General features: G+C 38.7%; 1 protein-coding gene across 1 annotated transcript in view; it reads left to right on the top strand.

Moving 5' to 3' along the window:
* Positions 1-1,053: 1,053 nt before the first annotated feature.
* Positions 1,054-26,765, top strand: part of LOC120767725 — a 94,406-nt gene continuing 68,694 nt past the window's right edge. Inside the window, exon 1 of the mRNA XM_040093934.1 lies at positions 1,054-1,213. Within this exon, the coding sequence (XP_039949868.1) occupies positions 1,054-1,213 (160 nt within the window). The remainder of the gene's footprint in view (positions 1,214-26,765) is intronic.

Here is a 26,765-nt window from a genome sequence, read left to right on the forward strand (position 1 = left end):
CAGTGTGGCAGTGTGGCAGTGCGGTAGTGTGGCAGTGCAGCAATGTGTTTGCGTTTGTATTTGTGCGCTGTGGCGTAAGCTTGTAAAACCAGCAAAAATATTATTATTATTTTTTAGCGTGCATGTGTGTGTGTGTGTGCCCTGGCACTTGGCGGTAATACGAACTGTGAAAAATTGAAGTGTTCATCTGTGTGTGTGTGTGTGTGTGTTTGTATTTACGTTTGCTCTATGTTACACCGTTAACTGTGAAATATCGCGTGTACTAAGTAGCACATTCATATAAATACATACACACACGCACACAACTACAACGGCATGCATATGCAAATGTCGTTTCATTGCGAAAAAATGTTGCTCATACGTCATGTTGCACCCACGCATTCAACCGCATTTGCTAGCGCACTGTTACTACTCATACGACTGTGTGCCTTGATTAAATATGTTATGAATGAGTGATTACGCACAAAAAAGCGCTGGAAAATTACTTTCGCATACCGAATTCTTTTAATTAACTTCCAACACAGTTTAAAGTACCGTGAAAATGTAAAATCGGCCAATTTTCCCTTCAAGTTCGCACACAAATGCATGAAAGCCCCTATGCAATGTGCTGAGTATGAGGATGAGGAGAAAGCATATACAAGTATTTTTTTTTAATATTTTCCAGCGCTTATAATTATGATTTTGGGCTTGCAGTTCAATTAAGACAACTGTGAAAAAATGGGTTTTATCAGCATTGACCTTTAAATAAATTATTTGAAATGGTTGTATATTTCTTTAAAAACATACATTAGAAATACTCTAAATAAATGTGTTTACAATATTTAAATGAAAATAATTAATTTATTGATATTTTTTTTACTATGATCAAAATGTCTTACATGCGAGTACAATGACAACTTTTCGAAATATGAAGCTGGGAGTAATGAAAAAGATATCATACTCAATTTTTTCCGGAAGTTCACAAAATTCCAACTGGCACACGATAGTAGAGACTACAGGTGCAGGATGGCAGTACTAACTGGTCAGTGTCTTGTAGCGACACACGGATACAAGATGGGGCTGACGGATCGAAAAGATTGCAAGAAATGTCAAGAGCAGGGCACTAAGGAAACAATGGAGCATCTCTTGTGCACTTGTACCGCATTGACAAGACTACACTTTAAGCATCTGGGGTCTCCATGGAATGATATACTGGAGGAGTATGTTAAGATTCGTGTGAAAAGCAGGCAGCCTAAAAGATGACTACTCCTCTTTGACTTAGCAACTGAAGTCAATGTGGTATCGCAAAGGGCCAAAACTTGTCTATGCGTGGGTTAGATTAATTTTTTCCGGCTTCAATAAATGTGTATTAGAGCGTAAAATATATTCTGTGTTTACCATTTAATGGCACCACTGGCTATTCTTTTAGATCACCTTTTTCAAAATGAGCTAGACGGGCAGCGGTGATTCTAAGAAATCGTACATGTAAACCAAAATAAAATTTGGCGCTTCTTAAGGAAGTCCTCTTCATGTTCAAATACTTGACATATTTTTTACGATTTAAAAAACGACATATGAAACGAAATAAGCAATAAATCTTTTATAAAAAACATTACAATAGTAGCAAAGATGTACATTTCAAGCGGCACACATAGGGTGGAACTTTGAAAAAGTCTAGTTTCCACCTTTAAAAACAACATATTAAAATCAAATAGTTTTTGAATTACATTTATTGAAAGGCTTCATTTTCAAACCAGTTTTTCTGCAAGCAACATTTTTCGATTCGCTGCAGTGATAACTCGAACACAAATGATAATTACAACACTAGTTGATTACATAATATTTATATTATTTTTCAATTCATAAACAAACTGAAACGGTTTACGTAGACAAATCTTCCGGTAATTGTTCTTTTATTTATTGCCTTGCCCTTCCGAGAAATTCTCCCCATAAATTTACAAATTCTTAACTTAGTCACAGCTACAGATGTAATTAATTCATAAACAGTCCCACATTTAGGAGTAAAGGTTGATAGATAGAATAAAATTCATAGCATTTTTCTCCCTGGTCTGCATATAGCAGCTTATTTTTCATATATGGACTGAATCGGTTTATTTTTTTTTTTTCATCTAATCATAAAACGAATTTTGACAGATCAAAACGGACTAAAATTTGGGGAAAAATTCAACCTTGCCTTTGAAAACCGTCACCTATTGTCTCTGTTTTGTTTGTAGTAGTTCTTTGTACGGTGAATATATTCCAGTTTAAAGAGAACTTTTTTTATGCTCTTGCAACATGTTGCTACAGAGTATAGTAGTGTGGTTCACCTAATACGTATCACCTCAAACGAATATAGATAGATAAATGTGGGGTTGTATATATGTATATAAATGATCAGGATGAAGAGTGGAGTTGAAATCCGGGTGACTCTCTGTCTGTTCGTCCGTTCGTCAGTGCTAGCTGAAACTTGAGTAAAAACTGAGTTATATTAATGAAATTTGGTAAGCGCGTTGCTTGGCAAAAAAAAGCACGAGATCGTAGACAAAAAAAACTATAAGGGGGATCGCAGTTGCAAGGCAAAAAAATTTGAAAATTTAAAGGAACCGAAATCAAAGTCGGACGAAGGGCGTGGCACCTCCCACTTTTGGTGAAAATACGTATCTCCAGACCCACCCGACCGATCTGGTACGTGACATTCCTCTGACATTTTTATGTTATAGCATTGACAGACGGCAGCGTTAAACCAGATTAATTGCATTTTTCGGGATTAATTCAGGAGTTTCCACAGCTAACTCCGTTGCTGAATCCAAAAAATAACTCTCAAAATTTTAGGGAGTTTGTGAGATTTTCAAGTTGGCAACATTGTTAAAATGGCCAATTTTCATCTATTGTGAATGAAATACAAGCAACCCTGACAGCTGTTTATCAAATTCTCAATATAATATCAATAAAACTTCTATGTTATGATGCAGTTTTAAAATAATGTGTTGATATGCTTTTGTAATAAAAATGGTTTGGTAAAAATTGGTCGGCTAACAACCGTAATGTTTATCTTCTATCAATTTTCATTGAAAATATTATAAAAGGACAATGAGCTGTTTATGAGAGTTTCAAACTCGCATAGCTGCCGTCTGTCACCTACAAATTTGGATCTGATTAAGTGCGCAGTTAATCCGAATTAACGCTGCCGTCTGTCAAGGCTACTACAGTGTGAAAATGGGCGAAATCGGGGAAGGCCGGAATAAATGCAACCGTGGTGGACCACTTATATTATAATATATACCAACCAAACAAATATATGTATATGTCTTGAAAAAATGAAAAAAACATAATACCCTTCAAAGGTAAATTTTTTCTAACAAGTCAATTGAAAAGACCGCGGCCTGACACAGAGATGGCGGTACTACATATAACAAATGACAGATGACTTTTAGTTACCCATAATCTACAAAAGTCGCGTGCATATATTTGACAGCTGTCGGGTCATTAGTTTGTAAATTATATCATTCTGAGTGAAGCACCGTTTTTCATTGTGAAAGGATAGGTAAAAGGGAATTTCACGTATTGATAAAATGTTGCTTTATTAAAGTAAACACTACACTTGAAGGAAAACTTGCACTGATGATGAACATCCGGACACTGCCCTGAAGACAGTGAATTCAGAGGAAGCCCAAACGTGGTTGTTACCGAAGAAAACATCAAAAAAGCTTACAAAATAATTTTGAATGATCATTAAGTGAAGTTGTTCACGATAGCAGGCGCTCTTAAGATATCAATTGAAGATACCAATTATGTCAATCACAAATATCTAGGTATAAGAAAGCTCTGTCACAAGTGGGCGCCGCGTGAGCTCGCTTTTGACCAAAACAATGACGAGTTGATGATTCGGAGCAATGTTTGGAGATGTTCCAGCGCAGTAAACCCGAGTTTTTGCAACGATATGTAACAATGGATAAAATATATTTATAACATTTCACTTAGAATTTCTATCGATACTCATCCAAGTGGACTGCATCCGATAAATCCACTCCAAATCTTACAAAAGCGCAACAGTCGGTTGGCAAAACTGAGGCGTCTGTATTTTGGGATGTACATGGTCTCATTTTTATTGACTACGTTGAAAGCGGAAGGATCATCAACAGCGACTATTCAGAGATCGTTTGAAGGACGACATCGCTGAAAAACGTCCGCATTTGAAGAAAAATAAAGCTGTTTCATCAAGGCAATACTTCGAATCACAAGTCAGGTGAAACGGTGGCTAAAATTTAAGAATTTGGCTCCGAATTGCTTTCGCAGCCATCGTATTATGCAGATCTGGGCCCAGTGAATATTTTCTGTCCTCAGAGACTATCTCGCTGAGAAGAAATTTTCGTCGAATGAGGAGGTGATCGCCAGAACTGAGCAAAAGATAGATCTTACTAAAAAATTGGTATCGAAAAGTTGGCAGTTCGCTATAATCATTCTAGCACCTTTGAAGGGAACTATGTTGAATAAAAAACATGAATTTTGTCAAAAAGATGTGTTTTAGCATGCTAGAACGGGACTTTTCAATAGATCTGTTAAAGTTATACGGCCTTTGCTCGGTGGCTAGAGTCTCATTTAGCGTTAACAGGAGGTACCATTGGAAAAAATTTTGACGCGTGGCAGGGATAGGCTATGTGCTCGCATCACTAACCTCATGTGCCCATCTTAGGTGTTAGCTAATGGGGCCTACGGTATATATATAATATACATAAAATTTATTATCACAAAATCCAAAGTCGTCGTTTTGGTAAACTTAACAACATGACTGTTTGACACAACTTAATAAGAAGTCATCACCAATTCAAATAAAAAGGAGCAGTGATGGCCAGGTATCGAATATGGTGAAACTCATATTCAAAGTCCATGCAGCGATTTTTCGTGTGTATTACAGGTGATTTACATTGTAAAATTCATAACTGCCACTCTTGTGCAGGAATATACACATACATACATACAAAAATGTATACATTCCAATATAGGTCACTTATAAATCTTTAAATATGCACTCTCCAGCTGTTCGCAGAGAGTTGTTTTATGATTTTTTATTTAAGCGTACAAATTCCAACGAATTCACCATCTATTGCTTTTGCTAAAATGCCTTCAACAATTCTGATGCCATTTTGTGCTTTTACTTTTGTTGTACTCTTGTACTCATGTGTCACAAATACAAATTTGTTTGCCATGTGATGCATAGGACGCTGTGAATCCCTTTTATGCCAGCAGTGCAGCGAAATACCTGACCCTACCAACTAACTCAATCAGCAAAATTCTCCGATTGCCGCATATGGAACGAATCAATAAATTGAATTCGAGGCGTAATGTCATTTTTGATGATTGCAAAAAATCACAAAAATTCCATTTCAGCGCAAGCACTCACACACACTCTCATATATACAAATGTATGTACGTAAGCACATGTGATACTTTAGGTCCATATGCATATGGAATTAAATTGGTCCGGCGACGGCACATGAAGCGGCAATGTCAGCCGTGCGATAACATTGCTGGCGATCAGCTGAAAATATTGAAATTGGATTTCTCATCGCATGGAGTAACGCAAATGTGAAGTGCCTAGACAAAGCAAACGTAAAATAGAATTTGAATTCAAGAACACGCCTCGATTGAGGTCAATTTTTAATAATATTTTTCGTATTCGATTTTTTTCATATCATTCCGATTTACTGAGTCGATAAGAGCTAGATGAAAGTAATAACTGCTTGTAGCCACAAACATGAATATGCAAATGTACTATGTATATATATTGTATATATGTATGTATGCAGCTGTACAGAGACATTTCTGTCAATCGCTTCAATTTTTATAAACAAATTGAAACTGAATGAATTTTGCACAAATTAAATAAAAATGAAACAAGCAACAACGTTAACTCCTTTATATAATACCCTTCACAAATTTAAAAGTTTTCCTATAGAAATTGAAACTGCAAGCTGCTATGGTGATACGATCTGAACAATTTCTTCGAAAATTGTATCATTGTCTTAGACAACAACCCACGCCAATTTTGCTGAAGATATCTCCTCCAATGAAGAAGCTGCCATACAACCACTTCAGTCTGATCGGTTGTGTCAAATGAGCTGCTTCTTGTGAAAACAAGGACGTGTGTCCATATTTGGACTAAAAACTGAGGAATTAGCTCGCATATATAGAGACAGATAGGTTCGCGGACATTCTCTACTGATTGTTAACAAATTTCGTAGTAACCTAGTCAGGTTATAATAAAAAGAGTAATTAGAATTGATCCAACGCAGGATTGCTCTTGCCAACAGGTACTACTTCGGACTGAGTAGGCAATTGAAAAGTAAAGTCCTCTCTCGACGAACAAAAGCCAAACTCTATAAGTCGCTCATAATTCCCGTCCTGCTATATGGTGCAGAGGCTTGGACGATGACAGCAACCGATGAGTCGACGTTACGAGTTTTCGAGAGAAAGGTTCTGTGAAAGATTTATGGTCCTTTGCGCATTGGCCACGGCGAATATCGCATTCAATGGAACGATGAGCTGTACGAGATTTACGACGACATCGAAATAGTTCAGCGAATTAAAAGACAGCGGCTACGCTGGCTAGGTCATGTTGACCGGATGGACGAAAACACTCCGGCTCTGAAAGTATTCGACGCAGTACCCGCCGGGGGAAGCAAAGGCAGAGGAAGACCTCCACTCCGTTGGAAAGACCAAGTGGAGAAGGACCTGGCTTCGCTTGGAATATCCAATTGGCGCCACGTAACGAAAAGAAGAAACGACTGGCGCGCTGTTGTTAACTCGGCTATAATCGCGTAAGCGGTGTCTACGCCAATTAAGAAGAGGGAGAATTAGAACTGATGAAACCAGACAAGTTATAATACATAGCACATATTTTTCTTCTGTTCGACGAGTTGAGTTACCTATCCGCCTTTCTCTGAATCCACGCGGTTTATCTACTTCACAGGTTAACACTAATTCAATATGCAAATTGTCAAATAAGCTCTTCGTCAATCAGTCGCTTGAGCTCCATCTTTCTCTACATATATCAAATGCTACTACAACTGATACAAGCTTCCAGATCTGGAACATTGGATGTCTTTTAAATAACTGGTTTCGATTCTCTGAACTTCGTACCATTTATTTAAACAGATGCTACAGTTTCATTATTTCGTTTATACAACTTACACAGTTACAGTTACCAAAACATAAAATTCATAAATTATAATAAGGTTCGTAGATATACCGTTCCCACGACAGTCGAGTCTACGTAACCGGAACGTACCCGGACTTTTATGCGGCCAAGGACTGTCAATTGTGCCGCTACAACAACAACTACAATCATATATATTCCTTCTGTCAAAGATCTCACTACCTGTCTCTTCAGACCCACGTGTGTAAACACGTGTTTCACTTCGAGAAGTTTTCTGAATGAACCGCTAACTTTGTATTAGGTTAAGTGGTTCTATGAATGATTTCGAAATAGGGGATCATACTTGGACTGCACTTGAAGTCAGATTACCACCATATTTGGGTCTTTTGTATCAATAAATCGCCTTGAACCCATCACACATCTACTTAGGAGTTTTGTTTTAGGAGTTTTTTTTCTATTCACTTCAGTTCATCTGACAGTTTGAAGATGTGAGATTCATGGTTCTAGGTCTTGATCTCTTAAAAGCGGAACAATTAAGCAAGCATTTTTAATATTATCGTGTGAATACCGATTGGAAATTGACTAGTTATAAGCCCTCTCTACAACTGTGGTAAAGCAATTTTGTAGGGTACGAAAAGATTACTATACATACATCTTACAATATATCTAAGGAACCGCCGTTTCTCAGTATCATTTTACTTAACCTTACAAGTTTAACGATTATGTCAAATTTATTATTATGACAACTTAATTTCGTGTTAGCAAAGTGTATGGTATATGTACGTAGTTTTCTTTCAGGCATTACACGATTAATGTCAAGAAAAATTTCTAATAGATTGGCCAGCTATTTAACACTGATTCCAAATAGTTGGCGCAGTTTGTGATAGCACTCTTCATCGAGATTGTAATCTCTTTATACAGAAGCTCAAAATTCTCAGGCTTGCTTTCATATCACCATGGCATCTTGATAAGGGTTAATGTATACCAAGTGAATGAATTTCTCGAGACTTACCCTCATAAGCCATCATTGGGCTCGTTGTACCCCAAGTTGTAATCATTTAAGCCCTGTTCGGCAATTATGTGAATTTGCCTGACCTAACTGCCCAATATTTTTCAGTTGGATCTCTTCTGTTGCTAGTATTCCAAGACCTCAGGTGTTTATGTAGAGAACATAGCTTTAAGCAACGTTTGCAGAAGTTGAAGGGTTTAAGTCAGCTCAAGAGAACTGCATTCTTGGATACAGCCGAGCTGACCAAATCGTCTGCCTTTGTAGTTATTTCAATTTGAAATTTTCTTTTGTCAATTTATTACTACAAAACAAGTTGTCATTGGTATCTTTTTTCATTAATCTCTACTGAGGCCGAAAAACATTGTGCTTAACTCTCTACTAATATTTTCTCTGTCACATTGCTAATCAACAGAGAGTTCTTTAGCAAGAACGGGCATAATACCATGCCCGCAGTGACGCTGAGCTTACCTTCAATAACTTTCAAAACCTTATGAAACATTTATAAAATTACAAGGAGTCTTCGGCAAACAACAAGAGCTTCAATATTTTCCGGGCTTGGACAGCCCAATTGTGTATTTATTTTTTTTACTTCGGCTTTTATAACCGCTAAAGTTAGACCTGTTTTTATGAGCCTGGTGATTAGAGATTGATAAAAGCTCAAACTTCGTTGCTTTTTCGTGAATTCTTGCCCGAAACCAATACTATAACGATGCCCCAGCCTACATATTCGCCAGACATGACTCTGGAAGACTTTTTTCTATATCTAGAACTAAAGAGAATAAACTGATTTGACAGCACGAAAAGGAGCTGTATTTATGACGATTTGTCTGAATTTAGTATTCCCGGAAAACTAAAATGGCTGTGTAAACTAACGTTGAGCAATACCAAAAGCTTCGTCAGGATCGGCAAAGACCTCTCCGCGCCGTTCGATACCAAACGAGGTTTCTGACAATGCGACTCCATATCGTGCGACTTCTTCAATCCACTCCAGGAGAAAATAAAATAATGATATTGATATCATCGTTCTCAACAACCGTGCAGTTAGTTCTGCTTTCTCCTGACTGGATAAGGGAGGTAAATGGGTCTGGTAGTGAATGAGGGCAAGACGAAATATCTTCTGTCATCTTAACTTCGAAGTCGCAGGAAATTTCATCTATCTGGAAACCAGCATTAACATCAAAAACAACGCCAGCTTCGAAATCCAACACAGAATAAATTTTGTCTAGAGTTGCTACTTCGGAGTGAGTAGGTATTTGAGAGGTAAAGTCCCCTCTCGACGAACAAAGACCAAATTCTACAAGTCACTCATCATCCCCGTCCTGCTATATGGTGTAGAGGTATGGACGATGACAACATCTGATGAGTCGACGTTCCGGGCTTTCGAGAGAAAATTACTGCGTAAGATTTATGGTCCTTTGGGCAATGGCTACAGCGAATACCGCAGTCGATAGAACGAGGAGTTGTACGAGATATACGACGACATTGGCATAGCTCAGCGAATTAAGATACTGCGGCAGTCCGGCTCTGAGTGTGTTCGACGCATTACCGGCCGGGGAAGCAGAGGAAGAGAAATACCTCCACTGCATTGGAAAGTCCAGGTGAAGAAGCACCTGGGCTTTCCCTGGAATGTCCAATTGCCGCCAAACAGCGAAAAAGACGACCTCCCAGCCGATGTAAATTCAATAAAGGAGAAGAAGAAGAACCAAAAAGAATCTTAAAGATCCGTCGCTTTACAAGATAAAAGACATTAAAAATGCAGCGTTGAAAGAGTTTAAGGGTATCCTAAATATCAAAATCTGGTTTCAGTCAATGACTCGACGATTGGAAGAAGCGCTGGCATTACTGCAGTGATGGGGACTATTTGAAGGTGACAACATTAATGTAGACGAAAGAATAAATTTTACTTTTTTCAAAAAACAAGAATTCTCGTTACTGTTTGGCGATTTATCTTCACATCCTGGCATTTTTCATTCAATGGAAATACGTTTAAAGTGGAAATCGCCTCAGCTTAGCACAATTTATTATGAACGCACCTCTGTTGAAAAATTTCTTATAGATTTTCACATTTGGCTGCTAATCATTAAAAGATTCTGAAATCGCTGAAATTTGCCATCAACTTTTAAAGAATATAATATGATGAAATTTAAGGAAAAAGCAAAATTCAAATTTACTTCGCCAAACTGAATTTGCATTAAGCAAAAACAAAAAAAAAACATTATAAATTTACATAACCTTAACTGTGTTGTCACCGAATTCATTTATTACTTTTACATCTTGTTTCTGCCCGTGTGTGTATGAGTATGTGTGTCTCCTGTGTATAGCTAACTTATCGATTTTTAATGCTCGTACTTGCTGATGAAAAATGAGTGTGAAAAGTGCTTAATCACAAAGTCTGTCAACTGATGTGATTTCATTTTATTTAACATGATGCTTCAACGCTTCTAAATCGCATTCATGTTCAAGTAATCACGCTTATAACGAGCAAATGATAAATTGCAATAAATTATAACAGCAAAAAAAAACTAAAATGGAGGGAATTTTGAAGACGCATGCGAGCAAGAATAATAACAAAGGCTAAGGATATTTAAAATGAGAGAGAAAGCGGGAAACAGCAAATATGAGAAATCACTAGTAATTTACGGTAAAGACCCATTAATATAAATAAGTAAAGAAATGCTGTTGCTTCCTTTTTATTTAGGGCGGCGTTTTTTTCGTGGCGGGTCCCAAACCCAGCGCACAACCCTGGGGAGGAATGGTTCGTCTTCTCACTTTAGCTCACCTTCAAACGGACGTTCTTTGGCTACCCAGATGATACTTGGTATACGACCAATTGCCTAGAAAAAAAATTCGGAGACCCTATAAAATATAAATTATTCAGATCGGATCACTATAGCACATAACTGTCATACGAACTAACCGACATTTCATTTTCTTCTATATGCATATTTTTATACCCTGAACAGGATATATTAAGCTTCTCACGATGTTTATTCACCCAGAGGAAGTCGTAGCGACGAAGCGTCGGTGACTCTAATAAAGGTTTTGTCGACTTTACCATGTCTGTCTGTCCATCTGACTGTCCCATACCAAACCTTGAGTTCAATTTGAAAATGGGTGCAAGTGCTTTTCTCTCCTAGACATTGCCCTTTTGTCGGAATCGATTTGCTTATCGAAGTCACTTTTTTATATGACAAATTATCTTCCACGGCAAAAATGCACATATGAAGGGTATTTTAGTTTTATTGAAACATAGGTTAGGTAAGATTAATCTAGTTGGGCAATGAGCCACGCATAGACCAGTTATGGTGCTTTGTGATACCACATGAAGTTCAGTTACTAGATCCAAGAGGAGTAGTTTTCCTTTAGCATGCCTGAGCTTGACGCGAATTTTATAAGACTCTGTGACCTCACTATCGATACCTTTAGTTTATCATATGCGGAGAACACAGCTGCTTACAGCATAGTCTGGCCAACGCGGCACAAATGCACAAGAGATGCTCTATTGTTTCCCTGGTACCTTGCTCTATACACATCACATTCCTGCAGTCTTCTCGATCTGTCAGCTCCATTCTGCGGTCATAGTTTGCCACCAGACATTGACCAGTTAGTTCCGATCATGTTCCTACAGTCCCTTCTATCGAGTGCTAGTATTTTGTGTACTTACAGTCTATCGCTTTGCACATTACTTTTGCAGCATTGTACTCAGGTAGCTCGTTCCATCAGGTTTCGATTTTCTTTAGCATGCTTATGTTCAGATCGAAGTGTAGATGTTAGTCGTATGCCATTCTTGGCAATCTCGTCCACTATTTCAGAGCTTTCTGCTTGAAAAACGATACTGAAGAACATTAGATTTCGAACCCTTTATACGCGAAGTTTCAACGTATTGGACCACTGCGTTGTAGAGGCTGCTCGTGGTGGCTTTTTCCCTGTTCACTTACCGACGGGAGAAGTCGCTGAAGAAGAGTTTGCTATAATGAGCTCACCGTCACGCTAAGTTTTAGGTTACCGGACCACTATGGTATTTTTCAGGCAGAAGTGGCTGCTTTTAAGATAGCAGTAAACTTACTAATACAAAGTTAAGCAATCGCCCCGGCAGCAGAGCGGTAATATTAGAGCCAAGCTCGCCAACTGTGCGCTCAAAGTTGGCGAAAGAGGAGAATGAGCTAGCGCGTCCTTCCCCGCTCACTTACCGACGAAGGATATGGAATGGGAAGGGCTACGAACTTCATTGACATCTTGGGTTCTAACATTGGATCAATTGAGCTTGGATGCTCTTAGAAAACTTTGGTAGACGAACTGCATCTGTACAACTGCGGGATCATGTTGGCTTAGCGTCGAACGCAAGTGGTTTACTGATTTCCTTGCTCTCAGCAAAGTTCATTTCGTCGTAGAGATACTTACTGGATCATTTAAACAGACATTCATGCTGTACGGCTAAAAATCTTGTCGGACTAAAGTTGTCAAAGTTTATATGGAGAAAGGTAAGATGGAAACATACAAGCAGTTTCTTCTTCATTATCCGCAACTAAGTTTCCATTGGTCTTAACTTCAGCGTACCAGCAGACGTAGCCGCAACTTACCATAACCGCATGAATAAATTTGTTATAGACACAAAGCGCTATTTTCGGGAGGGTCTTCCTGATGATTAACACAGCAATAAAATAAATGAATTGGTGCTTGAGAATCGACGATTGACAGTCAGAGATCTTACTGACAACGTTGGAATATCGAAATGATCAGTGGAAACCATTGAAAGGTTATTTGGGTCTAAGAAAAGAAAAAGCGCGATTGGTTCCAAATTCATTCAATTTATGCGAAAAATGGCGTCACGTTCACGTCTTTGAGACAATACGTTCGGAACACCAGAATGTCATGAAACGTTTAATTGCTGGCGACGAGCTTTGGATCTATGCTTGCGACTTGGAAATAGACGATCAATTGCCCGAATATCGTGGCAGAGATGAGCTGAAACCGAAAAAAACACTACAAAGCAGGTAACACATCAAGGTTATGTTGACAGTTTTTTCGATTATCGAGGTTTGATGCACTTCGAGTTCCTTCCGACCGGCAAACTGTCAACAAGGCATACCATTTGAGTGTTATGCGTCGTTTGCGTGAAGCTATTTGTAAAAAGAAGCCTAAATTATGGGCCGACAACTCTTGGTTTTGCTGCACGATAATGCATCGTCTCATACTGCATTAATTCACCGTGTGTTTTTCGCCAAATTTTCTTCTAATATCATGCCGCAACCACCGTATTCGTCGTATTCGCCTTCAGATGTAGTACAAGATATCACTCATATGATAAGCTGCAGCAAATCCGCATATTAAATACACAAAAGACTGAACAAAATTAAAAACACAATGTATATATTATACACGCCTTTATGGACCTGTGAAGTACACAAAATGCAAGCATGTCAATAAAGTAACCGTTATTGACCGCAAAATGAGCGTACCGAAATGACTTGGCAATCAATGTAAGTAGAGCGCAGGGCACTCATGTGAAAATAATGGCTATTTTGCCAGAGTCCACCACAAGATATGACACACTAAAAGATAATTGTCAATGAAGTGGAAAACAATAAGTGAGAGCACTTATGCAAAACAAAGGCACTCGAGAAATATAGATATATAGTCTAGTATGCCAAGAAGTGTCACACTCACACATGACAAACGATTATTTTTGTTTGAGTCAAAAATTGAACGGCATATTAGAAGAGTTTCAAATATTTAAATAAATTAATACATATAAAAAGCCAGCTTTTCTTTAAGTCCTTGACTTAAGTATTGTTCAGTCGAGCAAACTTTTTAAGCCCGGACTACCGAATATGTGGACCTGACTTTATACCGAAAACATCGCATAACCTATACAGCTTCTGGAAGTTATCATATACAGCTGGCCTGTCGATTTATTTTAAATAAATAAAAATTTGAACTCATTACAAGACAACAGTAATTTTAATTCCTGCTCTAATTTAAAACGACTTCCTTATGGCCATATTATTCTGCTAATATAATACTATCAAAAGGCAAGAAAAGGCTATTATATTAGCATATTACTAACCATGGAACCTTCTACCACCAAAAACTTTATGCACTGATTGAATTAAGCGAAGCAAATCCTTAGAGTGGCTACTGCTGATAACTAGTGAAATGCAAAAAAGTTGAGTTGAGTTGTTGCATATCTATTATCAATTAATGCAGAGCTCATTATCAGAGATATCGTTTGCAGTTGACAGTTGCAGCATCTTGCGTCATAAGCACAGTTCTACAGGGTGTTCGAAAAAGCGTGAATACACGAAACGACTCCTTTTGAAGAGTTTTTTCCTTGTATTTATTTCTTCCCTCAATTCCGAATATGTCAAATAAAAGTAACTCAAAGATCGAGTTCTCACTGAAAACTAGATTCAAGGATTAACTAGGGTTCTCTGATCTAGTTTCATTGGAAGCAACAATGTCTTCCATCGAGTTGTAACCGCTGTCATCCTGAGCGCCTTTAAAAGAAAGAGTTTTTGTTGTAAGTTTTTAATACCCAGAAGGACATTCCGTAGACTCTATAAAATGATAAATGATCATACTGATGAGTTGAGTCGATTTAGTAACTCAGTTTACCAGATATTGATATAAAATTTTACAGAAATTATTTTCTCCTCAAGAAGATGTTCGCTTGTCGAAACCATTGTTATCAAACCACTTAAGCTTATAGCTGTCATACAAAATGAACCATCGAAATCAAATGCTTGTATGGAAAACCTTTTCGTTTGATGAGATATCTTGACGAAATTTGGCATGTATTATTGTCTGAGGCAATACTGCTATCTGCGAAGAAATTGTTCAGATCGGATTACTATAACATATAGCTGTCATACAAACTCAGTGGTTGGAATCAGAAGCTTGTATGGAAAACCTTTTCATATGAGGAAAAATCTTCATCAAATTCTGCATGTATTAATGCCTGAGGCAATGCTGCAATTTCCGAAGAAATTGTTCAGATCGGATTATTATAACATATAGCTGTCATACAAACTGAACTATAGGAATCAAATGCTTGTACGGAAAACTATTTTATTAGAGGAGATATCTTCACGAAATTTTGAGTGGATCATTGCCCAAGGCAACGGTAAAATTTCCCGAAGAAATTATTCAGTTCGTACCACTATATCATACAGCTGGCATACCAACTGACCGATCCTAAGCAATACAACAATTTTTTTATATTTTTTCATGTTAAAAGCATGCACACAAACATTTCAACTCACCCTATAAAAACGTTTATTGTCATTTGGCTTTGTTGGCGATATTTACATAGGAGTCTACACGGCACAGCAATACTGTTTGCAATTAGCAATGGCATTGGACAAAGGCGCTGCTCGGCTATTGACCCAATTTCCCAAAGTAATGCAACAATGCTGCACTTAGTTTTAATTATTGCCGCCTCAGCAACATTTCTTTGCTCATTAATCAATAATTGTTGATTGTTGTTGCTGTTGCAATTTACTTTTACCATTGGTCCATGCAAACTTGTGCCTGGCATACTTGTCTTCGTCTTGCTTTGCATTCTCTCTTTGGTGCGCCGCAGCGACATCGATTTTTAATTAGTATCGTGTGGCTCGACAAATTGTCGCTGCTAATGCGGAAATCATAAGTAATAATTTATATGCATTTCCATTGTTTGCTCGGCATTTTAGTGCAGTTTGCTTTGGGTTGTGTTCTCTTGCGCCATTGCCAACTTGCAAAGCAACAGCAACACAAAAAGAGTTTCGAAATGCCACTTTGGCTATTACTTTCTTCGTTTGGCCTTCAACAGTTTTCTCGCTACAAAATGTGCAACAAGATGTGGCAGCAAGGAGAAGCAGAAAGGTTACTGATGCTTATATATTTGTGTACATACATATTTATATACAGAAGTTGATAAATTTTCATGCTCATTTGGTATTGAGGATATTTCTCTTCTTAGTTTTCGAAGGTTCGTAAATATTAAACCAATGTCAGTACCAATACATTTATACTATTACCACTATATACTGCTCTAAGTAACCACTATATGTCTTTTTGGTTACGCAAAGGTACGTACATATGTATATATACTTACTTACATCGAAACATATAATGTAGTGCCTCAAAAGTGGGCGCTGTTGCCACACATAATCTTAAGTATAGTCGCAATGGAGTTAATTTTCAATAGATCGCAAACAATTATTATTTTTAACAATGACATGCTGACGAATCAATCAGCAATGCTCGAAGAGCTCAGAGACAACATTCAGCACATTATAGCCGAACTTCCAGGCGAAATGCTACAAAGGGTCATCGAAAATTGGCGTAAACAGGTGAAGATATGCAAACGGAGCCGTGGTGGGCATTTGGTCCACCTTTTTTGAACCCATAAATGGCATAAAACAATTTCCATAACAAAACAAAACAAATTAGCACTCATTTTGAGCAAATTTTAATGTTTTATTTCATTTTAGCATCAGGTCGTTCTTGTTGGTAGAACCTTTATATGCGACTCGATAAGCACTTAGCCGAGCAAAGATAAGCGAAAAATTTTAAAATTGGCGATTTATTCTTCACGATAGACTTCTTTTAGCTCGATAAACATAACCTATTCAATTTCTATATACCATCTGAAATATAGATATACAAGGTGCTTTCCAAAGTAAACAGGAATTTTTGAATCTACCGCCCCATGGTGGCGCCATCTATATGTCGACTGGTGCGTTAGAATCTGCTATCCTTATCGATTGTCCAGTGAGAATTTCATGACATTTCATTGATTGGAAGTGAAATTATTGCGTTTTAAGGTCAGTATATTTGTGTTATCGGTGCGAAAATGAGCTTCGAACAAAGAGCCAACATTAAATTTTGTTTTAAAATTGGTAAAACTTCTACCGAAACGTTTCAATTGATGAAACAAGTTTATGGCGATGATTGCCTATCCCGTCACAGAATGCACGGGTGGTTTCAACGTTTTCAAAGTGGTCGTGAGGACACAATTGACGATCAACATGTGGGCCACAAAATCCGTGATCATCGAAAATTCCATCGAAACTGTGAGTGAATTGATCAAAAATCAGCCGAAATCATCATTGAAATTCATGGAAATGGAATTGAACATCTCCAAAACATCGATTTATCGCATTTTGACCGAACATTTGGGCTTACGAAAGGTGTGTGCACGGTTTGTTAAGCACAAATTGACCGACGACCATAAATTGCTCAGAAACCAACATTAATTCGACCTATTTTATTGGTTATCGGGATAAATTCTGTTTCCCGAATTCAGTGTGGAATTAGGACTGAAATTCCATATAATAGCGAGCTATGCTCGTTTCGTCCTGTTCCGGAAAGCATCACTTTTCCAGCCATCTGCATAGTTTTTGCCTTCTTCGGGGCATGTTTGTCGAGTAAGGTTTAATGTTTCGGTTGTCCCTGGTCCCAGCGTGAAACATTGGATCCATGTTTCGTCGATGGACACGACTTCGGCTTGCATTTTAACAGCATCAAATACTGCTGTGAAGTTACCTTACTGTTGCACTTGTTGCCCGGATTAAGCGAGCGCGTTAACCACAGCTTCGACAACTTTCTGATTTGCGACCATGTTGAAATTCGTTAAACCATTTTTTTACAGTCTCCACCAATAGAGAAGGCTAACCACATTTAAAATTTAGGCGCTCTTTCATTAAACGGTAAGAATTCTCTTCAAAAAGAAGTCTCGAATCATCGAGCGATATTGCTTTTTTTCCCTTCCATATAATCTATAGACTCGCATGGAAGAGCTTCCATCGGAGCTGAAAACAATACTACGATTCTGATTCTGCTTTTTTTCGAAAGTACTTCACAATAAAAATGAGACACTTAACTCTTTTAACATTAAAAACACGTAGAAGTTCAGGTAAGAGAGGAAAATTCTCTGAGCGCCATTCACTTGGGAGTGGCCTAAAACGATCGTTTTACCAATGGATCAAACATCAATGGGAAGGTACCGCTGCGCGGCTGGTTTGTGTCCTCGTAAGAGTAAAGGCTGATATCACCGCAGTTCAAAAAGTTCAAAGGACAGAACGAGGACCAGTAGCCATGCAAGACTCGGCTGGGAGAGAGACTCCGTCGTCGAGTCCTGGCATTAACCCTGTGGATGAACGTCTAGCCACAATCAACATCAAAGCGAAGTTCTTTAACATATCGTTGATTTGCGTCCACGCCCCAATGGTAGAGAAAGACGATATAACCAAAGATGTCAGCCTCGAACTCCAACGCAGAATAACTATTGCCGACTGGTGCTACTTCGGACCGAGTAGGCAATTGAGAAGTAACGTCTCCTCTCGACGAACAAAGACCTAATTCAACAAGTCACTCATCATCCTCGTCTTGCTACATGGGGCAGAGGCATGGAGGATATTACAAGTTTTCAAGAGAAAGGTTCTGCGGACGATTTTGCGCATAGCAACGCAGTCGATCAAACGAGCTGTATGAGATATACGACGACATTGACATAGTTCTGTGAATTAAGAGACAGCGTCTAGATAATGTCGTCCGATTGGATGAAATCACTACAGCTCTGTGAGTATTCGGCGCAATGGCCGCGAGGGGAAGCAGAAGAAGTGGAAGACCTCCACTCCGTTGGAAATACCACGGGTAGAAGAAGGACGCTACACTTGGAATCTTCTATTGGCGCCAAATAGCACGCTGTTCATTTGGAGTATGTACAACAAAAGCAAAATATCAATAGCTTTGCCAGCAGGCCAATCAAATACATGCTAAAGTAATATTAATTAACGGTATTTCGGCTGAGTGTAATTCAAATGTGCTGACTTCGGTTCACTTATCACAACTGACAGTTCTTAGAATCATTGAATGTGTGATTGTATGTGTTTGTGTGCGCTTGTGCAAACAATAACATAGCTGTCAATGAAGCGTGCCTCTCGCTGTCAACTGTACACAAAGCAAATTGAGCATGCAGAAATTAAGCGCGTGAAAAATTCGCAAACTCTTATAACAGAAAACAAATATTAAATGAAATTCGCAAACAACCCAGCAAACATACATATGCCATATATATGTATGTTATACATATATAGAATTATTTGTGCAAATAATGTGTTTGTTTGTGGCGCTGCAGTTGGTCAGACAAGTGCTTTTTTCTTGCTAAATGACGGAGAAACGAATAAATTGGCTAATTAACGCAGCCGTCAACGCTTCACAAAAGGAAAACACGCATTTACGGTCATTTACATACATACATATTTATTTGTAATATATGTATGCATGTCTGTTTACAAAGGGTGTTCCATTTCAAGGTTCCCTACTTTAAAGATAAAACAGAGAAACTTCAAATTTAATGCGGAATGACTATTTTCATTCGAAAGAATATTCTTTGTCATTTATTTTTTGAAGATTATCTCTTTCAAATGTTGATCGCGGCTACGTTTCAGGTGGTCCATCCGCTGAGTTGATGACTCTTTCGAGCATTTCTACTGGTAACTGGCGAAAGGTACGCGTGATTTTTCGTGCCAAGGCCTGAACCGAGGAGGGATTGTCCGCATGGACTTTAGACTTTACATATCCTCACAGGAAAACATCAAACGGTCTGATATCACGCGATCTTGGTGGCCAATCGACCGACCCAAAATGTGAAATAATTCGCTCACAAATGTGTTATCTCAATAAATCCATTGATTAGTGCGATGTGAGAGAAGTGGAGCCATGTTGTTGAAACCAAATGTCGCCGAGATCACGAACTACAATTTCAGACATCAAGCGTCGTTAATCGTGGCGCGATAATAGTCGCCTTTGACGCTTACGTCCTCAACGGCATCATTTTTGAAGAAATATGGACCGATGATTCCACCGGTTCACAAAACACACCAAACCGATGTTTTTTGTGGATGAAAAGGCAGATTTTGAAACTCTTCAGGTTGCTCTTTGTTCCAAATGCAGCAATTTTGCTTTCTTACATACCTATTGAGCCAGAAATGAGCCTCATTGCTTAACAAAGTTTGGCAAGAAAACGTCAGATCTTCTTGGAACTGTTCAAGAACCCAAAGAACAAAGCGATGTCGCTTGGCGAGGTCAAACGGCTTCAGTTCTTGTACAAGCTGTATTTTGTATGCTTTCAATTAAAGATCTTTGCATAAAATGCGTCAAATCGTTCCATACGTCAGTCAGAGTTGCTGCCGAATCGACTCTCCACGCTCTTCTCAGCTACCGCTGCTATATTTTCTTCACTACTTGCTGGACGTAGTCTATTCGGCCGAATATTATCCAATATTGAATGCTGGGTTCCAGTATGGGTGATGCTGTTGGGAATAGTACGCTTAGTAGGTGGATTATGTCGACCATAAATTGAGCGAATCACCCGAAACACATTCTTTACAGAACGTGAATTTTTGTAATAAAGTTGAATGATTTCTAAACGATGTTCAGGCGTGAGTCTTTTCATGATGAAATGTCAAACAATACTGAATAAAAATAACATGACAGCTTGACACGACTCATGTGAGATCTGTCAAAAACAGGCTATTGAAAAAAACACCTCTACTTGGATCGTGATAAATACTTAAAACGCAATAACTTCACTTCCAATCAATGAAATGTCATGAAATGATAAAGATGACAGATTCCAACGCTTTAGTCGACATATAGATGGCGCCACCAGGGGACGCTGGATTTAAAAAGTCCTGTTTACTTTAGAAAACTCCTTGTGCATACATATATTGGTATAGTTTTAACGGTAATCTCATAAGTTCATAAGAGTGCGTTCCGACGAGGGCTATTCTTAGCACCTACTATTAGCAAATTCTTCTTTGGTGTCGTGGATTGCGTTCGTTCGAGCGACAGGGGTTCCACAACTTAATTCTTTCATATCACACCGACCAAACCAGTGTGGGCGACAAGAAGAGTCATCATGTGAACATAGTCTAACAAGCCGCAACAGGAAGTGAAATTTAATTTAAGCTCACAGAACAATGGTTCGATGTACTACTACTGGTATTATGAAATAGTATTGAATTTATTAGTTTATTTCCAACAAAACTTTAAGCAAAAGTGCTCAAGGGTGCGCAACTTAAAGAAACTACCAAAATGACAGTTATTATATGGACATATGTATGTATTGTACATATATACGAGCATGTGTATGTTTGACCTTTTATGGCAGAAAAATGTTTTCCGTTAACCATCGCCCTTTATATTGTGTCACCAAACGGCTAGTAACCAAAAATAACTTTCGCATTGAACAGTTTTATAGTTTTTGTTGTGCGTGTAAATTTCCACAAGTCTTTAGAATTTTATATTATTTTATTCGCCAAAGCAGCAACGGCAATATCATCGGTATCGCGAGTACACTTATAGAGTGTAAGTGTATGTGTGTGTATTCACGTAATAACGCTAACCGGTTTTCGAATAAAAAGAAGTTAAAACTTTCTTTCTTCATCGCAGACACACATCTATATTCATAGAGGAAAAAGTAATGGCGTGCCAGTAAAGCCAGTAGGAAATTTACTCTTAAAGGTCGTAAGCACTTAAGGTGTGACTTTTAAAATGCACAATATTTCCTTTACATACATTCGTGAATGGATCAGGTTAGTGCTTTGCAATATCATTTGTGTTAGACATATCCATTTTATTAGTTTTATTCCTGCAGAACTAAGTATGTATACTTCCACCCATCTACCAATTCAAACAACAAAGGAACCTTTTGCCAAAGGAACCACATTTCTAATGGAATTTCCGACAAAATCAATCAAAAGCTATAGAATATTGCAGATTTTAAATATATCCAAGAGTTCAAGAGCTTAAGTCGACTTAAATTTGTCGTTTAAATATGATATTCTTGTGAAACCTGACCTCTTGTGACCAAGTTTTGAAAAAAATTCCGTTTATTAGGCCAGGTACAGCCTTTTAAGTTGCCGGACCACTGCAGTATATTTTAAGCTGCGGTCTTTACTATTGTGTAAGCCGCGGAGCTAGCCTCTAATGCATCTGCAGGCAATTTCAGGGTCAACATCGACGTAGAAAGCCAAGCAGCAATAAAGCAGCAACCACGAATCGCATATCAGCCAAAAGTGTCTTGAGAAGCAGAACAGCAGTGGAAAGGATTGTCAGCAGTAAACATCTTCACTTCTACAAGGTGCCAGGCCAGAAAGGCTTCGAGATAAATGAAGTAGTGAACGAGATTGGAACAATATAGCTGGATGCAAACCTGCAAAAATCATGTGCAAAACGGTAGATTGGAACTACACGAAATTCTTGATAGAAGGAACTGTAAGAACATGATCGGATCCTAAGTGGTTACTGTTTGGTGGCGACGCACGCCCACAGAATGGGGCTGACAGATCGAGAATACTGCAGAAAATTTATAGAGCAAAGCACCAGGGAATCAATGGCATCGCTTATCCACTTGTTCCCGCTTTGATAAGACTACACGGTAAGAATATTGGGTCCCCACGGGATACACTAGAGAAGTTTTTGATAGTGAAGCCGCAGAGTGTGTTAAAATTCGCGTCAAGCGCAGGCATCCTAAGGGTTGACTACTCCTGATAGACCTAGTAACCGAACTCCAACTGATATCACAAAGGACCAAAACTGATATATGCGTGGTTAATTGGACTACCAGATAAACCTAACCTAACCTTCGTACTTACTTTTACGAAAGTCACGAAGCATCCAACCTGAATAGCTGCGAACTTCTAAGGATGGATAAAGTACTCTCCTATTTCTACGATTCGTCTAAATCGCCGTAGGTATAACACTGAGAACTTTCAACCTTAGTCTAGCGCAGTAATATTTGTAATACTGAGTCAAACAATTACAAAGTTGAGGTTAGTTTAGTCTGGTATGATGAGCACTCATGCAGAAAGAGAACATGGATACTATAGCAGTCAGTCACTCACCAATGTGGTTTCGTCGATTCCGTCACGGTAATTTCTAAAGTTTGTCAAAGATGCACTACATTGTGGAAATCCAATTGTCATCAATATCGACAAAATAATAGCAAACGCCGAGTCCGACCGTCATGTAAGCACTCTAACGCAAAGAAATATCATGGTATGTATTATGAGCTGCTCGCCTACGCCGAAGCTCTGCATTTGACCTGTACCGCCTGTTGTGTTTCATCAGTACAACACTAGATCATAGAAATCGATTGAGCCTGGCGAAAAGCTCCAAGATCTTGGTTGGGCGGTTCTAATGCATCCACCTTCTACCATAATCCAGGCCTTTCATCAGGTGATTAGTAGCCGTTTCGCCGTTGCCACGACAGCCAAGTGTAAGTAACCGGAACAGACCATAAATCTTCCGCTGAACCTTTCTCTCTAAAACTCGTAACGCTGACTCGTCAGATATTGTCACCGTCCATGTCTCTGTAATGATGTACATATCATCGGCGTACGCCAACAACTGCACAATCTTATGGAAGATTGTTTCTTCTCTATTCAACTCTGCAGATCGAATTATTTTTTCCAGCAGCAGATTAAAGAAGTCGCACGATAGGGAGTCGCCTTGTCTGCAATCGAACGGCTCGGAGAGGTTCTTCCCGATCCTGACGGAGCTTTTGGTATTGCTCAACGTCAGTTAGTTTTGCGGAGATACCAAATTCAGACATCGCGGCATAAAGGCAGCTCCTTTTCGTGCTGTCAAAAGCAGCTTTGAAAACGACGAAAAGGTGGTGTGCATGCTCCTTATCAGTACTTCGGCGCCGTATTTCAAAAGCTCGGGTGGCAATCCATCGGCTCTCGCCACCTTTGCTTTTCTTCAGGCAGGTAATTGCTATTCGAACTTCTTCATGGTCGGGCAATGGAACGTCGGCTCCATCGTCATCGATTAGGGAATCGGGTTCACCATCTACTGGAGTTTCACTGCCATTCAGTTGGCTGGAAAAGTGTTCCCTCCATAATTTTAGTATGCTCTGGGCATCAGCCACTAGATCACCTCTGGAGGTTCTACAAGAGTATGCTCCGGTCTTGAGACATAATACACAATAATTTCCTACTAGGACACATTATATGTACGTGTACTCTTATACTAGTCACATATGTATAAGGCTAAGCCAGACCTAACAATACATATAAAAAAACCCCAAAATATGAAAAATTTTATAAAAAAGTAAATAATGAGCTCACAACAAGATGAAGCGTGTACTATAGTCCTTTATTATGTGTTCACACAATAGTTTTCGGTTTTTATGGTATATGTTGACGTTGCTGTTGTTGTTGCTGTTGTGGGGATGTTCATTGGTTCACCAAGTTGACATTTTTAATGACATAAGTAATGCGCGTCAATATGTGGCAACGTGTCTTCATGCATGGCTGCATGTGTGTGAGTGGTGTGGCTGTGCGGGTGCGAGCTTCGTTGGGCGGCCGTCATTATTTTCACTTTTACGAACGGCACCTAGTAAACGGCGACCTTAACTCAACTAAAATAAGACTTAAAGGATTTTGCTTGTCATGCGACTAGGGCAAAAACGAAGAAGAACAAAAAATAAAACAAATTGAAAAAAAGAGTTTAAGTTTGAACGACGAACAAAGCTTTTAAACTGGCTCTATGTCGGTCAATGCCTGAAGAAAAAACAGATGCTGCTCGAGTTGGATAAAGGGATAAAAGGATTTGTTATTTTTTACGCATCTTCATTTTGCGTGCTTTAATTTAAGCTATCTTTTAGATTTGACACTTTTCGATTATTATTTTTCTTTTTGTTGTTGTTGACAGCTTCACCTTTTGTTCGGCTAAACCGTAATTTGCATTTGTTGACACTTTCTTTGCGCCGTTGGGTCAGCTCATTTGCGGCACAAAGACATCAGACACCGAGCTTGGAACAACGAATAGGAAAATAATAATGACCATAAGTAAATATATACTTATGTATATATATATATATATATATTTAATACACGTCTAACCCATATATCATGTTGTAACATACTCATGAATAATAGGTGGATCTTTTTCTTAAATTTTATGTAAAACATTTAAAGCAGAACCGGATTTCAGAATCTTTACCTTAATCTTTGGCAATTACTTTGGAAATAGTCTTGACGAATCCATAGCAGTCCATTCGGCAATCAAACATTTCAGATTCGCTACAAGAGTCTAGTAGTGTAGTTACGTAATATCAGTTTAAAATGCCGAGTGTACATATGATGAAAATATGATGAGAAGGTCATTGAGACATTTGGAGATCTAAGGCAAGTTCGATTCCCCGCGGTGCATCCAAATGAACTGCGACTTTCAAGGCCTTGTATAACTCCAACGGATCATTGACCCCTAACCGACACGGAATATACTTAGGTTGACGTATTTGGACTTCTTTGAAACCTGAGCTGGTAGCCGAGGTCTTGTGCCACCTTAATATGCACGCGTGATACCACTGACCGCAGATATGGCTGGTGAGTTAGTTCCAAGACAGCTTCCGTACTGATAAACCCAGGTAGGGCTCAAAGTACCTTTCGTCATAATCAAGTTAGTGTGATAGGTTTAGATTGAGGCGACTCTCTCTTTGCGACGAACCCTCGTCATGGCCCATAACCCGAAACAAACTTGCGACCATGAGAAACGACTGTCTTTCTGATTAGTGGGTAATGGCTCTGAGTGGTAAGCCTCCAAAAATGGAAAATTAAATAGATAGCACTAAAAAGGAAATAGGTCCGAATACGTTTTCCTAGGTAGTCTTAACCACCTTCCGGTAAACGTAATATGAATATGCGCGTATCCCCCGAATGTAGTAGTAAGTTACTTAGAGTGAGCAGGAACCTAGCAAAAGTTATTGAAATCAGAATCGTCAGCACCAGTAGAGGAAGCTGTGCTAAGATCAAGGGAGCTTTGGCAATTGCTAAGGGTACCGGATAAAAAGCGTGACGGCAGCAAAAAAGCTGAAATCGGATCATGGTTTAGAAACTACTGGACAGGATCTAGACTTCAACCACCCCATTGACACTTACGCAGTGAAATACAAGTTTTTGAAGGACGAAATTTATCAAAGATGCAGGAAGAAAGGTGAAATGGAAACACATACACAGTCAAAGTCTAATAAAGTATAAGTGCCTACCCGCAGATATGTGACCTAGTAATAAAAGTATAGTACTTAGATGTGAGAAGAATAATTTGGATGAGTTACGTTAAGTAAAGTATACCTCATTAAACTCTTAGCAAGGTATCTTAAGTTTGGCACGACGTTTGTAGCACCTACTAAGAAACGTCGGATACCCCATAAAATATATACATAAATGATCAGCATGGCGAGCTTAGACGATAGAATTTGCCCACGGTAAGGTATGCCTGTCGTAAGAGGCAATATACTAGCCTCGAAATTTCAGCATAGTCTTGTCAGAAATAGCGCTATAATACTCAGTTTGCACTGATATTATAGACTTTGAATGCGATTCCTTCCAATTAGAAACATTTGACGTTCAAACGACAACCAGTCACCAGTCAATGAGTTTGATGGGTGCTCAACTTTGAGTAGCAAAAGCTACAAGGACTGACCGGAGACTTAAATCTGGTGCCAAGGGAAGCAGTTAGCCCTTGGAGTTTGCTCCAATCTGCTTATTAGGTTATGCGGTGTAAACCTATAGGCTGGTAGAATTGAAAATTCAAATCAGTATAGAGTCGAACTACGGCCGGGTG

The sequence above is a fragment of the Bactrocera tryoni genome, chromosome 2, assembly GCF_016617805.1.
Source record: "Bactrocera tryoni isolate S06 chromosome 2, CSIRO_BtryS06_freeze2, whole genome shotgun sequence".
NCBI classification, from domain to species: Eukaryota; Metazoa; Arthropoda; class Insecta; order Diptera; family Tephritidae; genus Bactrocera; species Bactrocera tryoni.